The 16,912-nt window shown below is 38.1% G+C and overlaps 2 protein-coding genes across 2 annotated transcripts; both read right to left on the bottom strand.

Annotated features, from left to right (window-relative positions):
- Positions 1 to 4,028: 4,028 nt before the first annotated feature.
- LOC116646532 (olfactory receptor 6-like) lies at positions 4,029 to 5,100 on the bottom strand. The gene has a single exon (XM_032427358.1). It carries the CDS (start codon positions 5,091 to 5,093, stop codon positions 4,149 to 4,151), a length of 945 nt encoding a protein of 314 aa, XP_032283249.1. The 5' UTR covers positions 5,094 to 5,100; the 3' UTR covers positions 4,029 to 4,148.
- A 9,265-nt stretch (positions 5,101 to 14,365) lies between these two features.
- LOC116646478 (olfactory receptor 226) lies at positions 14,366 to 16,109 on the bottom strand. Its single transcript, XM_032427250.1, has one exon. The coding sequence runs from the start codon at positions 15,943 to 15,945 to the stop codon at positions 15,004 to 15,006; it is 942 nt and encodes a 313-aa protein (XP_032283141.1). The 5' UTR covers positions 15,946 to 16,109; the 3' UTR covers positions 14,366 to 15,003.
- Between the last annotated feature and the right edge of the window lie 803 nt (positions 16,110 to 16,912).

The following is a 16,912-nucleotide window of genomic DNA, read 5'->3' as shown; positions in this document are numbered from 1 at the left end:
ATTCTCCCAATTCATGAGCATGGAATATCTTTCCTTTTGTTTGTGTTATCTTCAATTTCTTTCATCAGTGTTTTATAGTTTTAGGGGTATAAGTTTTCCACCTCCTTGGTTAAGTTTATTGCTAGGTATTTTATTCTTTCTGGTGCAATTGTAAATAGAATTGTTTTCTTAATTTCTCTTTCTGCTTATTTATTATTCATGTACAGAAATGCTACTAATTTCTGGGTATTAATTTTGTGTCCTGCAATTTTATTGAATTCATTTATTACTTATAGTAGTTTTTTGGTGGAGTTTTTAGAATTTTCTATGTATAATATATTATCTGCAAATAGTGACAGATTAACTTCTTATTTACCAATATAGATGACTCTCTCTTCATTCTTGTCTGACTGCTGTGGCTATGACTTCCAGTATTATGTTGAATAAAAGTGGTGAGAGTGGATATCCTTGTCTTGTTTCTGATTTTAGATGAAAAGCTCTCAGTTTTTCACCATTGAGTATGATGTTAGCTGTGGGTTTTTCATATATGGCTTTTAATATGTTGAATTATGTTCCATCTAAACCTACTTTTGTTGAGAGTTTTGATCATGAATGGATGTGGAATTTTTTCAAATGCTTTTTCTGCATCTATTGAGATGATCATATGATTTTTATTCTTCAACAAATATATTCATTTTTATTTAATTTTCATGCCAACTTTTGAAGGTAGCTATTATGACCCACATTTTACAAATGAGAAAACTGAAGCTCAAAGAAATCAAAGTTCTAATAACCTAAGGAATACTCAATGATAACAATTGGTAATGTCAGAGTCTGAAGCAAAATATTTGCCTCCCAATTATTTTCCCAGGTACCTAATTGTCAGTGAGGCTGTTTTAAAAGCCTGATTATGTTATTTATTGGTAAACCTGAGTGAATGAATTAGAAGCACCTAGAAAAATATATTGAGGAAATTCTTTTATAGATCCTAAAGTATGGTCAGACTTACTCTGATAAGGAAAGAAGTGCAACCTAAGAAGAAAAGAGTAAGGGATTCGTTCTGTGCAGTAAACTAACTTATGCTAATTCTAAGAGGAACTAAGTGTTTCTTAATGGCATACACACTCTTACAATAAATGGCAGAAAAGCTGGGCATGATATATTCAATACCTGAGTTTAAATTTGCTGAATGTGTTACTCAGAACTCTCAGAATCAATTCAGTTTGGCAGTGGCATCATGTGAATGGAAGAAAAGTAGAAGGTATTTATGGAGAAATACTTGAAAAATTAAGTGTGGAACAAATGGTTTTATATTTTAATTCAAGTTCTGTCATATATCATACTTAAGTAGAAAATGAGGTTTGCCTGTGTTATGTTATTGATTTCAAAATCTAAACATATGGGACTTTTTAGAGTGTTATTTTATTCCAAGCATTCCCACTGAGATTTATTTCAATTTGACTAACATTTATCAAGTGCCATATCAGCCAGGATTCCAGTAAGAAACAGAAAGTAATGTTTGCTGAAATTCTTGAGTAGAATTAAATGTCATGACTAATTCACTGAGGTTGGGCAAGATAATGACAACAGACAAAGGATGTTGAGCCCCATAAGGATTAGCAGTGTAGAAACCCAGTGATGGCTGCAGCCTCAGAAGTGACACCCTTGTTGCAGGAGCTGTAGTTATGGCCAGTCACCCACCCAGGAAAGCAGAAATGAATCCCTTGCCATCTCTTGCCTGGTATCATTCAATTTCCTACTGGTGCCTCCTACTGGCTCAATGAAATTGGAAGCCAGAGGCCAACAGAGCCAGAGTGTACAGTCAACAGAATCAACTCCTCCTACCCCCTCAGAGTTGGGGTACACAAAGGGTTAAAGGAGAGCAAAGAATAGATAATGGGGGCAAGGGGATAGAGAACAACCACCACAGTTGCCTACTACTGTGTCAGGGACTGTGGCTGGTATTGTGGACACAAGGATGAATAAGGTTAGTTTCTGCCCTAGAGGAACTCACAATCTAGTGAGGAGTCAAACACAAACTGTCATCTGCCAATCAAAATGAAAAGTTGTTGTAGTTGAGGCCTTGTTCCTGCTTCACTCTCTCAGTGACTACCATTCATCTAGTAGAAGTGTTACAAGCTAAAGATCTAGTACTTGCAGGAACTGAAAACGACTCTATAGAACTTATTATATGTTTATAAACCTATATAGTAAGAAAATCCACAAATTGGTAAAATCTGGATAGGTAAGCATGAATCTATTTCCTCATGTGACCCCTTTCTTCCTCATGTCACTTTGTGCTAATCATCTTTCAGGTCTTTGGGTATGCTGCTGTTTATTTCTCTTGCCACTCAGCCTTTCCTATCTCTGCAACACCTGACCTTCACTCCTGCCCACTATTTTTCATTTAATTCCTTCAAGTGTTAGCCTAAATGCTACCTCTGCTGGAACATTTTCCCTTACTTGCATCATCACAGTTCTAACACTGAAGGTAATTGTGCCTTTATCTTCCCTACTCACCTCCGAGCTGTTTGAAGGAAGATTCTGTTTATTTTTGTTGTTGTTGTTGACCAGTATATTCTCATGGGCTATCACAGTCCAAAGAATAGGAGCACAAAAAATAATGAATGAGTGAATAAATGAAGGAATGAGGTTAAGCAAGATAACTTAGTATATTGTAAGCATTGAGTACATTAAGGTGACTAATATCATCAAAATGGATGTTTCATTTTGAGGATCAGTAAAAAACAAGGTGGAGTTGGTATAGGTGGGAAAAGATTAGATATTATTGAGGTTCATGAATGCTAGAGTGATTCTAAAGTAATAATAATAAGTAGAATGAGTAGGTCCTATTTAATTCAAATTGAGAATTCTTAAGTGGTAAAGTAACATTGTAAGAGCAATATACATATGAGAAAGATTAGTCCACACATGTTGAATAACATTCAACATTCAGGAGACCAATTTTAGACACCTACTTAAAGTGAATAGGATATAGAGAGGAAAGGTAGCTCTTTCTGATTTTTTTTTCAAATTTTAGTTTCTGTTTTTTCTCAATTTCAGTTTCAATTCTGTAGAATTCTCCCTGGTACATTTCTTTTTCTAATCAGCAGATCCCTCAATGGTATCTAACAATCTCATTTGTCTTAGAAAATTTTGTATTCATTTTTTACCTTATTTATGTGTAGGACATATTTTATATTGATATATTGAGGCTTTCAGCTCAAACATATATTGATGTAATGGTATTCCATTTATTTGTTGATAATAGTCATATTACAGCATGGGAAGGCCATAAGAATTCAAGAGCCCAAAAGACAATTTCTCAAAAGACATATAACAACTGCAAAAGTTGCAGTAATACAAATTATCTCATCTCTCATGAAACTATTGATCCCATCCGTAGAATGAGAAATGAGCTATTATAGTCCTGGAAGGAGGCAACAATTGGAAAAAATTGTGAAATGATCAACAATATTATTAATATCAGTGGTAGTTGGTCATCATTAACCCAATGCAATCATAAACATCATTATCACCACCATCCCTACGACCACCACCACTACCATACCATTATCAATTATCATAACATCTACACATATCTTACTGGCTGGATTGCTTCTTCCTTCCAGGCATCAATGTTTGTTAACTAATGTGCCCCTAGAGCTACTATCACAGACTCTTATATAGAGAGAGAATCTAATACAGTGAATTGTGGAACTAGACTCCACAAGTTCAAATAATGGCTTTGATATTTATTAACTATGCAATGTTGATCAACTTATTTAACCTCTCCGTGTATGTTTCAGTTTCCTGATCCATAAGATCAGGCAAATAATCATAACTAACTCATAGAGGTGTTATGAGAATAGAAGGGTTTATTATATGTAAAATGCCAATAACACCAACTTATATATGTCAAATATTTATTATTATTACTCTGCATGTCAAAGTAATTTTTAAATATATACAGTGTGTATTAAAACTAATTCAAAATTAAAGAAATACATAATGTGTCCTGTTTCTAGTTTTAATTTTTTCCTCTTTTCCCATGCTGTGATTTCTTTAAGAATGTAGATTTATAGAATAACACTAATAAGCAGAACCATGAAGTGTCACAGGAATGACATCCTTGCCAAGACACTGTCTCCTCCTCAAGATAGCAGGGCTTAGCTGAGCAGGAGGCACTGTCCAACCCCTATGGTCTTTTTGATAGCATTTTTTACTTCCTGGTTCCTAAGGCAGTAGATGAACGGATTTAGCATGGGTGTGAGGACTGCATACACAGCTGAGATTAGTTTGTTGGAATTAAATGATGCAATAGCTCTGGGCCGAACATACATAAAAATCATGGCTGTATAATAAATTACGACTACAGTGAGGTGTGATGCACAGGTGGAGAAGGCTTTCTTCCTTCCCTGGGTGGAGGGTATCCTCAGAATTGTGGAGACTATGTAAACATAAGAAAGGACAGTGGTGATGAGTGGGAAGACAAGAATGACAATAGCCAAAGCAAAGTCCACTAGCTCAGCTGTGGACATGTCTTTGCAAGCCAGCTTGAGGATTGGTGAAATGTCACAGAAAAAGTGGTTCATGACATTGGAACCACAAAAGGCAACATGTGAAATGAAATAAACCTTGATGACAGAGACCATGAAACCACTCACATAGGAGAAAGCCACCAGCTGTACGCAATAACCTGTGGTCATAATGACTGGGTATTGGAGAGGGTGGCAGATGGCCACATAGCGGTCATAGGCCATGGCTGCCAGAAGCACACACTCAGTGCAGGCGAGTGCGATAAAGAAGTAGAGTTGAGTCATGCAACTGGTGAAGGAGATGCGCCGTCTCTGTAGAAGGAATCCATCCAGCATCTTGGGGACAGTGACGGAGACATACCAGACCTCCAGGAAGGACAAGCTACTCAGGAAATAGTACATGGGCTTATGGAGGGAGCCAGTGATCCAAACAGTGAGCATGATGATAAGATTCTCTACTACCACCAGCAGGTAGACCACAAGGAAAAGGAAGAAGAGCAGGACTTGTAGCCATGGGGCAGTGGGGAAGCCCACCAGGATGAATTCACTGACCAGAGTGATATTTTTCCCCAGCATGACTAAAAGCACTGAGAGGTATTGAAGTCTTATATAACGGCACTACAAATAATGAAGATGATTATGCTACCAGACAAGAGACCAAAAGAAGTTAGTAAATCAGACTTTCCTGCAAATGACTCATAAAATAACTTCGTCAACACAAAGTAATCTTTAAATGTGAAAGCACACATTTCCATCAAAGTTTTTTGTTGTTCTTTTTGTGTTTGTTTTTTATGAAAGTCTCCCAGAATCAAAATGCACTCCCCGAAACCAATATTGAACTGTATGTTAATTACCTAAAATTTAAATAAAAAAAATGTACTCCCACCCTTAATTCTCACTCTCCTGATTAAATATTTGAATGTCACTACCCATGTCATTCCCAGGTCCTTTGTCAATAAACATAGATAGTCTCTCCCTTGTTGGTTCCAGATCTCTGTTTAATTAGGAACTTACTGCATGAAGATTTCTTTCCTCCCTAAAGGAAATGTGAGGGATAACCTCATGTCAGAAAAAGTTTCAAAGTTTAATATTTGGGTGATCCATTGGCTGTAGTCCTTTGATCAGCACAGTTTCTTCAGACTTTATTTGTGGAAATAAGAGATAGTAATTCTTGGAAAGTTCCTTAGTGACTCTCCAGCTGCTTTCAGATAAAAATGGAAATGTTTTCGATATCACACATAGGAGGCACTTCATATATTGATCCAGCCATGTATTTCTTCTGCCTCATCACTCATGACCCTCTAAATGGTTTCCATGATCCAGACATGCTCAACTAGTTTTTGCCCCCCAAACACAGTAATCACCGTCACGCTTTGCTTACACTCTTCCCTCTTCTTATTGTGCCCATCCCCCAATCTTTATTGGCTGATTCAAGCTTCAAGATTCCACTTAGAAGACATCTCACCAAAACTCAGTCAAGAGCTTCAAAAACATTTGCTCCCAGTGCACAACCCCTTCACATGTTGAGATTTCTCTCCATTACACTGCAATTTTCTAAAACTCAGGGAGATGTTGGTAAAAGGGTATAAATTTCCAGTTATAAAATGAGTAAGCTCTGGGGATCTGATGTGCAGCAAGGTGACTGTAGTTAACAATACTGTATCACGTACTTGAAAGTTACTCAGAGTATATCTTAAGTATATCTTCTCACCATACACAAAAAGTGATAATTATGTGATGTGATGGAGATACCACTTAACCTTATTGTGATAATAACTTCACAACATATGCATGTATCAAATCCTCACACTGTACACCTTAAACTTGCCCTTATATCTCAATAAAACTGGGGGAAAAAAAACTTTGCCTTCATGACTGTGAACCCAATGCCTAGGATAGTGATTAGAAAATACATGAATATTAAATGAATATAGGATTAACAAGTGAATTAATGAATCCCTTGGAGCTTTGGGATCCATAGGAAATAGATCAGTGGCAGAGGAATGTGAATTCAGGGTACTTTGCTGGCAGAAGGCATCTATCTATCAGACTGCAGATCTTAAGCATAGCCTCAGCTTGCATATCCAGGGTATTGTCACAGCAAACATATCCACAGGGTCTGAAAACAGTGGATATGATCCCTGGCCTCAGGTTACTTGGTAGATTGGGTCTGAAAATATCGTCCAGTGTCTCAGGTCTCCTAGAGGAGTAAGGAGAAAGGAGGCAGGAAGGCATGTGAATATAGTGTAAGGATAGGCAGGTCTTATAATGCTGGAAGAAAACATATTTGTGAGGTAGCCCAACTATTTTAACCTGTGGTCCACAGGGTATCTTTTGAAAACACATGAATGAATGTGTCTCTCTGTTAAATATCACACTCATCCATAAAGATCCATAAAGACTGAGGTCAGGTCTTGCCTTTAGAACATTGCTCACTCCTGCCAAACACTTTGTCCGTCATACTCTTCACTTGACACACAGAGGGTGGGAGGCTGATCAGGGACTCATTGGACTAGAGATCTTCTGGCCATGGCTCATAGCAAGGGACAGAAGAATGAGGCACTGAAATACATATTACTGACTCACTACCTCCTTTCCATAGCAGCATCTATCAGCAGAGCTCAGCCCTGCTTGCTGGATGGAAAGGGATTGTATCTTACCTCCAGGCCTCCTCCAACACCTTCAACCTGAAGTAGTTCATTAGTAAGCCATTTCTGGCCTAGTTTTTCAGTGCCTTTCACCTAATAATTTTCCTTGGGAAAAGCAACTGGTTCTGGGAGCAGAAAATAGTGAGCTTTCCCATGTTCTTGTCTCAGTGGGAAGAACGTAGAGACTTTCCTTCAGGGCATGTATAGCATTCCACATTCTCACCATCAGCCACACAATTTCCCACACATTTACCTTTGTCTACTAGTTAAGAGCATTGACTTTAGAGTCAGAACAAGACTATTAGGTGTGTCATCCCGAACAGAATATTCAACAATTATGGACTTAAAGATCCATTGCTGTGAAATAGAATAATGTTAATAATGCCTATCTTACTGGTTTGCTGTGAAAATAAATGTGATAATGCACGGAAATCACTTAACATAGGAATTGGTCCATGGTTTTTCTCTATAAGTGTTAGCTATTACTATATTATGTCACATTAGACTCACACATGCTAGTCACTCACATGTGTTCATATAAACACACAGACATTCATTCTCTCTCTCTTTTACTCATCTTTTTTCTGTTACATTCTGGGGGAATGAGGGAAGCCAAATTTCCCAAAAGGACTATAGCATCTTTGAAGAGCTCTGAGTTACAATCACTCATGCCTCTTTCTTATCCTCTCTCTAGAATATTGCTTTCATATATTCAAGCATACCCCTGTTACTTCATATTTTCCTCCACTTTTTGGCCATGGATGTACCTCTCAGCTGGTTTTATTTTGTATCATAGAGAAATGAAGAATTCTATCTTACTATTTTCTTTGTTTTCAGAACTGAAAGCACTAAGCTCTGGGGTCTCCTTTATGGTATCTGAGGAAATAAATCCTTTCGTTGTACTATAAAACCTTTTTTCCAGTCTTGTATGTGCTTATTTCCAAGAGACAACATGGACACCAACAGACTTCTTCTAGAATAAGAAACATATCTTTTGGGCCTGGTCCAACACCCAAAAGATCCCACAGCTGCCCACATATCCTCAGCCTTGGGTAAAGAAATAGTGAATCTTCATTTTCCCATTCATTCTCCACAATACCCTTTCTCCTGTCCAATCATGGTGCTTGTAGCCACTTCCCCCAAGTCCCTCTTCATCTTCCTTGGAACTTTCTTGAATCAAGATATCGGATCAACCAATCTCACCTGAAACTTTCAACCACTCACCATGGTCCACCTGCCCTCTCTTCAAGAGTGGAAAATTTTGCAGACATTTGCAACTAAACATGGAAAAGCAGACTGGCTTGCATATTTTTATACTTCACCTGGAAATCCACCTCTGGTCTCTGCTTAGACTGCATGATAGGTATTGCAGCATTAAGACAAGTCTAGAGCTGAGGCAGGAGAATATATTTAACACTCACCTACGGCTTGCCCATGTCTTCTTCCCAGGAGGCTCACTGACAGTCTCTCCTGGCTCTAGGGAAACTCTGTATGTGCTGCTAAGACTATGTCCAGAGGATTTTGACAGGGAAGCTGAATCTCCATTTACCTACTAGTTCCTGTTTATACCTGGACCAAGTTTATTTATATCTGTGGGTGGGATGTGGCCCTTTTCTCTTACTACTATATGTAATTTAATGCAACACTAAGTTACTCAAAACCAGGATAAGAAACCTAACTGGGTTAATAAGATAACCAATACATCCATTTGCTTATTCACAAAATCACAATCAGCTTTTATTGAGCTTTTATCATGTGTAGGGTGCTGTGCTATATGTTATTTGGAATAAAAATATGTAAGTCATGGTTTCTGTCCTTCAGGAACTTGTAGTATTCTAAGTAAAATAATAAATATACACTATAATGAGCATAGAATGTGACATGTACCAAAAGAGAGGTACACCATGCTCTAGGAACTCCAATGAGGGAGTAACTTAGGAATTTAGAAAAAGATTCAAGAGGTGTCATTCTAGACTCATACAGGAAGATAGTGTGGAAGTAGTGTGATGGGAAATAATTTAGGTTCAGCAGTCAGAAGATCCAGTTCCTAATCTAGGTTCTACCATTTTTAAGACCTTTGACCTTATAAAATTGTTTTTATTTCTCAGTTTATTCACCCATAAAATGGGATAACAATAATTCACTTGTTAACATCATATCATTAATGTTAATTTCAAAAGTAATATGTATATGAAAGCAATTTTTTAAAAAGATTTTATTTATTTATTGGACAGAGAGAGAGCACAAGCAGGGGGAGTGGCAGGCAGTGGGACAGGGAGAAGCAGGCTTCCCGCTGAGCAGGGAGCCCGATGCAGGGCTCAATCCCAGGACCCTGGGATCATGACCTGAGCTGAAGGCAAACGCTTAACAAACTGAGTCACCCAGGTGCCCCTATGAGAGCAATTCTAAAACGGCTTTGTGATAACTACACAAATGTAAAATATTACCTGCGTTGGAATGTGAACCACAGCCATGAGTCGATCAGAAGAAATGAGGTGAGAGGGCTTTCAGTGTAGAGAGACTAGCACAGGAAAGAGTATAGTGAGAAGTGAGACAATGTAATAATGAGGCCCCTGCAGTGTCTAGTGGTCACACCCACCAAACTTGGACTCCAGGAAGTATTCAGTCATTTGATCAATGTTTGCGAAGCATGCGCTGTGAGCTAAGAGCAGTGTGAAATGACAACTCCTGTCTGTCAAGTTATTCACAGCTGAGTTAGCCCATAGACTCTGTTATTAATTGTTGTCAGTAACCATAAAATTAAGAATCAAGTGCTAGAAGTTTTGTTGTAATGAAGGCCTGGGAAATATACTTGTGTCTCTGTGAGTAACCAAACGTGGAGTAAGGGAGTGAAGCAGGGGTTTAAAAAATGAGAAATCCTAGAGAAACTTTAGATCCTAGAAGGAATCTAAAGGTCTGTGTGTGACTAATTGGAATTTTATGGAGAAGGATGGATCTAGCTCTTTCCCTACCCTCCCATATTCTTTGTCTAAAGGCATGTGGTGAGTTGGCACTAATTCTGGGAAGGCTGGGACCACTGGTCCTCATGAAATGAGACTATGGAACATGAAAATCAGGGAGGGTAATTATCCCCTGAGGAATGACTCTAAGAGAAAATGAAAACACCTATACGCCTTCTCTTCTCTGCAGGCATGACACTGTCCACTCATGTTTGCCAACACCAAATGGTGCTGTCTGAAAGGACGGGTACAGTTTTGTTAGGGCTGCTAAATGTAAAGCAAGAACTCTGTCAAATATACTCCAACTCTCTCTTATCAATCAGCAAAATAAAACAGCATCAATATATGAATTTCATGAGACTTAAAAATCCAGTAAAATTTGAAAAAGAGATTTTCAACATAACACATAAAAGCCAAATATTTGCTGTACATATTGCCATAAGCAAAAAGGGACAGCTTACTTTTAGTATTATGCAGTCACTGAAATCAATCAAGGTCTATTAAATTATTTGGTATAAAGAGACCAATAATTTATTTCTCTTTTAAATAAAATTTTTAGGATAATATTAGTTTTACAGAAAAGTTTTAAAGATAGTAAAGAGAGTTCTCACACTCTTCTCCCCCAGTCTCAGTTTCCCCTAATATTGTCACATTACATTGCCCTGTACACTTTCAAAAGTAAGAAACCAAAACGGGTATATTATTGTTAACTAAACTCCAGGTCTTATTCAGATTTTACCAGTTTTTCCTTATCCTTTTTATGTCACAGGATCCACTCTAAGGTATCACATTCCATTTAAGTATTTTGTCTCTTAAGTACCCTCTGATAGTTTCTCAGTCTTATACTTATAAGGGCTTTTTAAGCAAAATAGGGTTTTCAGTGCTATAGAAGAACTGTTATTTCTAAAATGCTCTTTTCCAGAAAGGTTTTTGGATATTTTCTGACTTTGTTCAATGTGAAATGTTAGCAAATTATAAAGGGATTTGATTATAAAGTTCAAGTAAAAAAAAAAATCACAATCTAAAATTCATCTGCGCAAGGTTGTATTGGGCAAGAAATTAAAATAAAGACCAAAAGGGGGGAAAAAAAGACCAAAAGGAAAACAGATCATATTGTGAAGAAACTTGAAAGGCAGACTAAGAAACTTGAAGTTTATAAAAGTTGATGGGAACCAGTAGATATTTTTGAGCATGGAAGCCCTCTATGTTGATCTTCACTTATTCTGTAGATGTGAGTTACCCTGGCCACTCTGAGTATCTGTCCTACCTGAAACACCCAGTCTGGATCAGTACTCTTATCTCTTGTAATGATGAAGGAGACTGGAGACATCCCCAGACACTGCTCTGGCAAAAGAGAATTATAAAAGAGTCACAGTATCTATGCAATATATATATATATATTTTATTATTATGTTTAGTTAGCCAGTGTATAGTACATCATTAGTTTTTGATGTGGTGTTCAGTGATTTATTAGTTACATATAACACCCAGTGCATATCACAACACATGCCCTCCTTAATACCCATCACCCTGTGCAATATTTTTAAAGAATGGCGGACTATAAAGATGGTCTGAAACAAACAAGATCAAATGTAACAGGGATAAAATAAAGTCTTCTATGTAGGTTGGGGGCAGAATTAATTAATTAATGGAGGATGAGTGACACTTCATCTGACAATTAATAGTTTACTTGAAAAATCTTAGGTTTTGTGACATTAAATTCAATATGACCTATTAGGATCACCACACAACTATGAAAATGCAGTCCAAGTCAAGAGAAGTTTTGATCTTGCTGTAATTCACATGGACTCAAGCATCTTTTCATTCATTGTTATAGAAAAATGAATATATGCAGGAAACTGTGCTAAACACTTTTCCTATACCTGAAATAATTGGTTTTAAATTTTGAATTCAGAATTAGAGGTGTTTTTTAAAACTCAAAAAAATAATGCATCTCACTATAAAAAGCCTGGAAAATAAAGAAGAGCACAATGAAGGAAATCAATGTCATGTTTTTGCTTCCTACTAATTGGAGTTAACCTATAAGGAGGTTCATATAATAGCTACAACAATGATGCCCAGAGGATGACACTCCAATCCCAGACTGTAACCCCATTTCAGAAATTTATTCTGTGGAGATAGTTGGGAGATGTGTTTTTGATGAACTTTTATCTAGTCATTATAAATATACATTATAATATAAATTATAATAACATAATAAAATATAAAACATAAATTATAAAAATACTTATAAGGTTATGTAATTGTTTTGGCACAAAAAGATATGAATATTATATTAGAATTTTAATAAGTAGCAACTAGCAAATAATGCTCGATTTCCTTGCTAGTAGCCTTTCATACTTTATTAAGCAGCAGAAAACTATGGAAAGACAGGCTGCAACAACAAAAGGTTCCCACATCTGGAGAGAGAAGCTTAATGTCAGCTGTTGTCTTCAGGGTTCTAGGTCTTGGGTAACTGTGGAGAGCTAAATTTCTAAAAATCATACTGAGATACCCTGTCACCATTTCTCTGTCCAGATGAATAAAGTTGTGTATCTTATTGGGTAAGAAATGCTTATTTAAATAAATATGTTGGTAACAATACCTTTGCCACAGATTTCAGTTTATAAGAGTAACAGCTACGTTGCGTAGTTACAGCTAACATTTCAGTTAATTTCCTTCTAGTCTAATTTAAACAAATAAATAAGACTGATATTTTTTCTTTTTTTGAGATGGTCAGATTTTAGATATGTTTTTGCAGGTAGAACCAGCGTCTGCTTCAATGATATAACATCTGTGTTATCTCACAATATTCTTTGCTCAGAAAAGCCTATGCTTTGGCGTGCCTCGGTGGCTCAGTTGGTTATGTGTCTAACTCTTGATCTAAGCTCAGGTCATGACCTCAGGGTCATGAGTTCAAGCCAGGAGACGCTGGGCGTGGAGCCTACTTAAAAAAAATTTTTTTTTGAAAGCCTATGCTTGGTTTTATGCTGGGCTGTCATAAGCTTTTTTTTTTTTTTTTTTAAGATTTTATTTATTTATTTGACAGCACAAGCACAGGGAGCAGCAGGCAGAGGGAGAGAGAGAAGCAGACTCCCCACTGAGCAGGGAGCCCGATGCGGGCTCGATCCCAGGACCCCAGCTGGGATCATGACCTGAGCCGAAGGCAGATGCTTAACCGACTGAGCCATGCAGGTGCCCCTGTCATTAGCTTTTTAAAATTAATTTTATTTATTTTTTATTTTTTTATTTTTTTAAGATTTTATTTATTTATTTGAGAGAGAGCAAACTAGAGAGAGAGAGAGCACAAACAGGGGGAGAGGCAGAGGGAGAAGCAGACTCCCCACTGAGCAGGGAGCCCAAGGCGGGGCTCTATCCCAGGACCCTGAGATCATGACCTGAGTTGAAGGCAGATGCTTAACTGACTGAGCCACCCACGTGCCCCTTAAATTAATTTTAAAAACATGAGTACAGGTGACATACAATGGTAATTAGTTTCAGATGTACGACACAATAATTCGACTTCTCTATATGTTATGCTACATTCACCACAAGTGTAGCTACCATCAGCCTCACTACATTACTACTATAATATCATCAACTGTATTCCTTATGCTGTGTTTTTTATTCCCGTGACTTATTCATTCCGTAACTGAAATCCTGTATCTCCCACTCCTTTTCACCCATTTTGTCCATCCTATACCTTCTTCCCCTTTGGCAACCATCAATTTGTTCTCTGTGCTTATAAGTCTAATTCTGTTTTTATTTGTTTATTCATTTGGTTTTTTAGATTCCACTTATGAGTGAAATCATATGGTATTTTTCTTCCTTAATAAGTGACTTATTTCACTTAGTGTAATGCCCTCTAGGTCCATCCATATTGTTGCAAATGGTACATGTCATCCTTTTTTACAGCTGAGTAATATTTCAGTATGTGTGTGTGTGTATGTGTGTGTGTATAAATCTATATCACATCTTCCTTATCCATTTGTAAGCCTGATACTTTTGATGCTATTACATAACCTAATATTTGCATTTATTATGTTAGGAATATTTTTTCTGTCATTAGCTCTGTGTAGATCATGTTATTTTAAGACCTACATAGGATTCCATTTAATATATAAACTATAAGTTTATGGGATAATAATTCCTTAATTATGGAGACAGAAGATTAAATAAACAACTGTACTCAGTCACTAGCTCCATGTGGGTAAATCAGGAAATGAAGCTAGAAATCTCTGTAGTCCAGGAGGTGATATGTTGCCTACACAAAAATTCTCAGTTTCCTATCTGTTTGCCTTGTAATTCATACTAGAATAATCACCTGGGTCCCTGCTACCTCATAGGCTACAATCAGTGGCTTGTGGCTGGAAGAGATCTCACCAGAAGTCTTCTAATGCTATCCCATAATGAAGTCTGTGCTTCCTTCAATGGCTTCCTCCTTCTGCTTTCCTTTTCTGCACTTTCAGCCTCAGAACTAAAACAAAGAGCAAATCCAGGAAAGGCCATTTAGAGAGATACTAGTTCTGCATTTGTTTGCTTATTTAAATATTGAAGTGCAATCAGCCTTCTGCGCAGTCAATCCTTTCTGCCCCACCAGATTGCATGATACATGAACCTGTTCTATGTAAATTACACTAGAGCAGATGACATGAGAACTTCTAGCATGTATTTACAATGTTGTCCAGAAATCCAGCTGCCAGCTTGCAATCCATCCCTCTTCTTTCTCCTGGATTAGTTCCTTGTTGGTGTTTTTGAACCCTAGTCCCTAATTTAGGCCATAAGAGCTTCCCTGGACTTAAAAGAAGATATAGATCCCAAGTTTAAGAGCATTTTCTACCTATCTTGGCTAGCTTTCCCATGCTTAGCATCCTGGCCCTAGAATAGGTGCAGAGTACGGCGTAGGGCTCTCTTGACCTCTTGATTGCGCAAGCAGTAAATGATAGGGTTAAGCAATGGTACAATGACAGCATAGAGTACAGAAACCAGCTTGTTGGTGTCAAAAGCTGAGAGTGCCTTTGGCCGGGCATAGATGAAGATACTGGCAGCGTAGAAGATGATCACAACAGTGAGGTGAGAGGCACAGGTGGAAAAGGCTTTATGGCGCCCAGCAGCTGAAGGAATGCGCACCAGAGCACCAGTGATGGCCATGTAGGAGGCCCCAGTGACAGAGAGGGGCCCCAGCAGGATAAAAATGGCCAGAACAAAGTCTGTAAGCTCTGCTGTTGACATGTCAGTGCATGAAAGATTGAGCAATGGGGAGACATCACAGAAAAAGTGGTTGATGATGTTGGGTCCACAGTAGGAGAGGCGAGAAATGAGAAAAACCTTGACCATGGAGATGCTAAAACCTCCAGCCCAGGAGCCAGCTGCCAGCTGCACACACAGTCGGCCACTGACAATGACAGCATAGTGGAGAGGGTGGCCGATGGCCACATAGCGGTCATAGGCCATAACAGCAAGAAGGACACACTCAGTGCAGCCCAGTCCCAGGAAAAAGTAGAGCTGTGTCATGCAGCCCTCAAAGGAGATCAGCTGTCCATGGCTCTGTTTGGACCCAACAAAGCCAGCTAACATCTTGGGAATAGTGACAGTAACATACCAGATCTCCAAGAAGGACATATTAGCCAGAAAGAAGTACATGGGTTTGTGAAGGGTGGGGTGGTTCCTAATTGCCATAATGATGAGTGTATTTTCAGTTAGCACCAACACATAGGCCAGCAGAGAAAGGGCAAATAAAAGTGCCCGCACTGGTGGAGGAGCTGGGAAGCCCAGCAACACAAACTCACTTATCCTCCCACTCTGGTTCCTCTGCTCCATGGTGTCAGTCTTGCCCACTGCTCTTTAGGAGAGAGAACAGAGGATCTTCAGGAGCCAACAGCAAGAACCCAGCCTTTCTCTTGGTGGGTTTATATTGACAGAATGCATGGAATGCATGTCATTCATCACTGAACTGAGGCCATCACTTTCTTCTGTAATCTTGAAATGAGCTAAGACAAAAGTGGACAAAAATAAACTGCTTCATATTGGTGATAGGATAAAAATCTGTTATGGCCCTTGGAGAAGCATATACCGATAAAGTGACTACTAGTTGGTCCCTGAAGAATATAGATCAAAACCACAAATAGTAAGAGAGTCTAGGCTGCCCTAAAGTAAGAGTTTGTTTGTGAGCTAGATTGTGACTCTGTTTCGAGGAAATAAGTTACATAGTGCAGGAATAACAATAATGTATAACACAATTGAGTACTTACTAGGCATTGATAGTGTGGGCACTGTTTTAAAATATTTGCAGATATTAATACACTTAATCTTCCGAAGAACGCAGTGAGTTCGTACTATTATTAACCCCACTTAACACCTAAGAAAACTGAGGCATAAAGAGATTAAGTAACTTGTTCCAGGTCACACAGATAGTAAGAGATGGAACCAGGAAGTCAGGACCTCAGAGCTTCAAAAATATTCAGGCAACACGAAGAAGGGACTGTAAGATACATCCTGGATTTACATCTAGGGGAGAGAATCTTTAGAGCTCAGCTACAGAAGTGACTCCACACTACAAGGAAGAGGGAACAAAGTAGAACCCAAGAAAGTCACAGCATCTATAGAAAGAAAGTTCTACATAACCTAGCACTTAAGAGGAGGACTTGGGACCCACCTAGAAATTATATTAGGAAGTGGATTCTAGATGGTAGAAGAGCTGAGAATCCCATCAGTTCTAAAAGTTGTGCTCCCTTGGAATGAGAGTAGAACACCTTCCTTTAGCATTGTTAAAAATTAAACTGAGGCA

The sequence above is a fragment of the Phoca vitulina genome, unplaced genomic scaffold (genome assembly GCF_004348235.1).
Source record: "Phoca vitulina isolate PV1807 unplaced genomic scaffold, GSC_HSeal_1.0 scaffold36, whole genome shotgun sequence".
NCBI lineage: Eukaryota > Metazoa > Chordata > Mammalia > Carnivora > Phocidae > Phoca > Phoca vitulina.
Note: the sequence above shows the minus strand (reverse complement) of the source record. Positions and strands in the feature narration are given on the sequence as shown.

Coding starts and splice junctions, on each gene's coding strand:
- LOC116646532 (XM_032427358.1), bottom strand. CDS start 5,093: ATGCTGGGGAAAAATATCACTCTGGTCAGTGAATTCATCCTGGTGGGC.
- LOC116646478 (XM_032427250.1), bottom strand. CDS start 15,945: ATGGAGCAGAGGAACCAGAGTGGGAGGATAAGTGAGTTTGTGTTGCTG.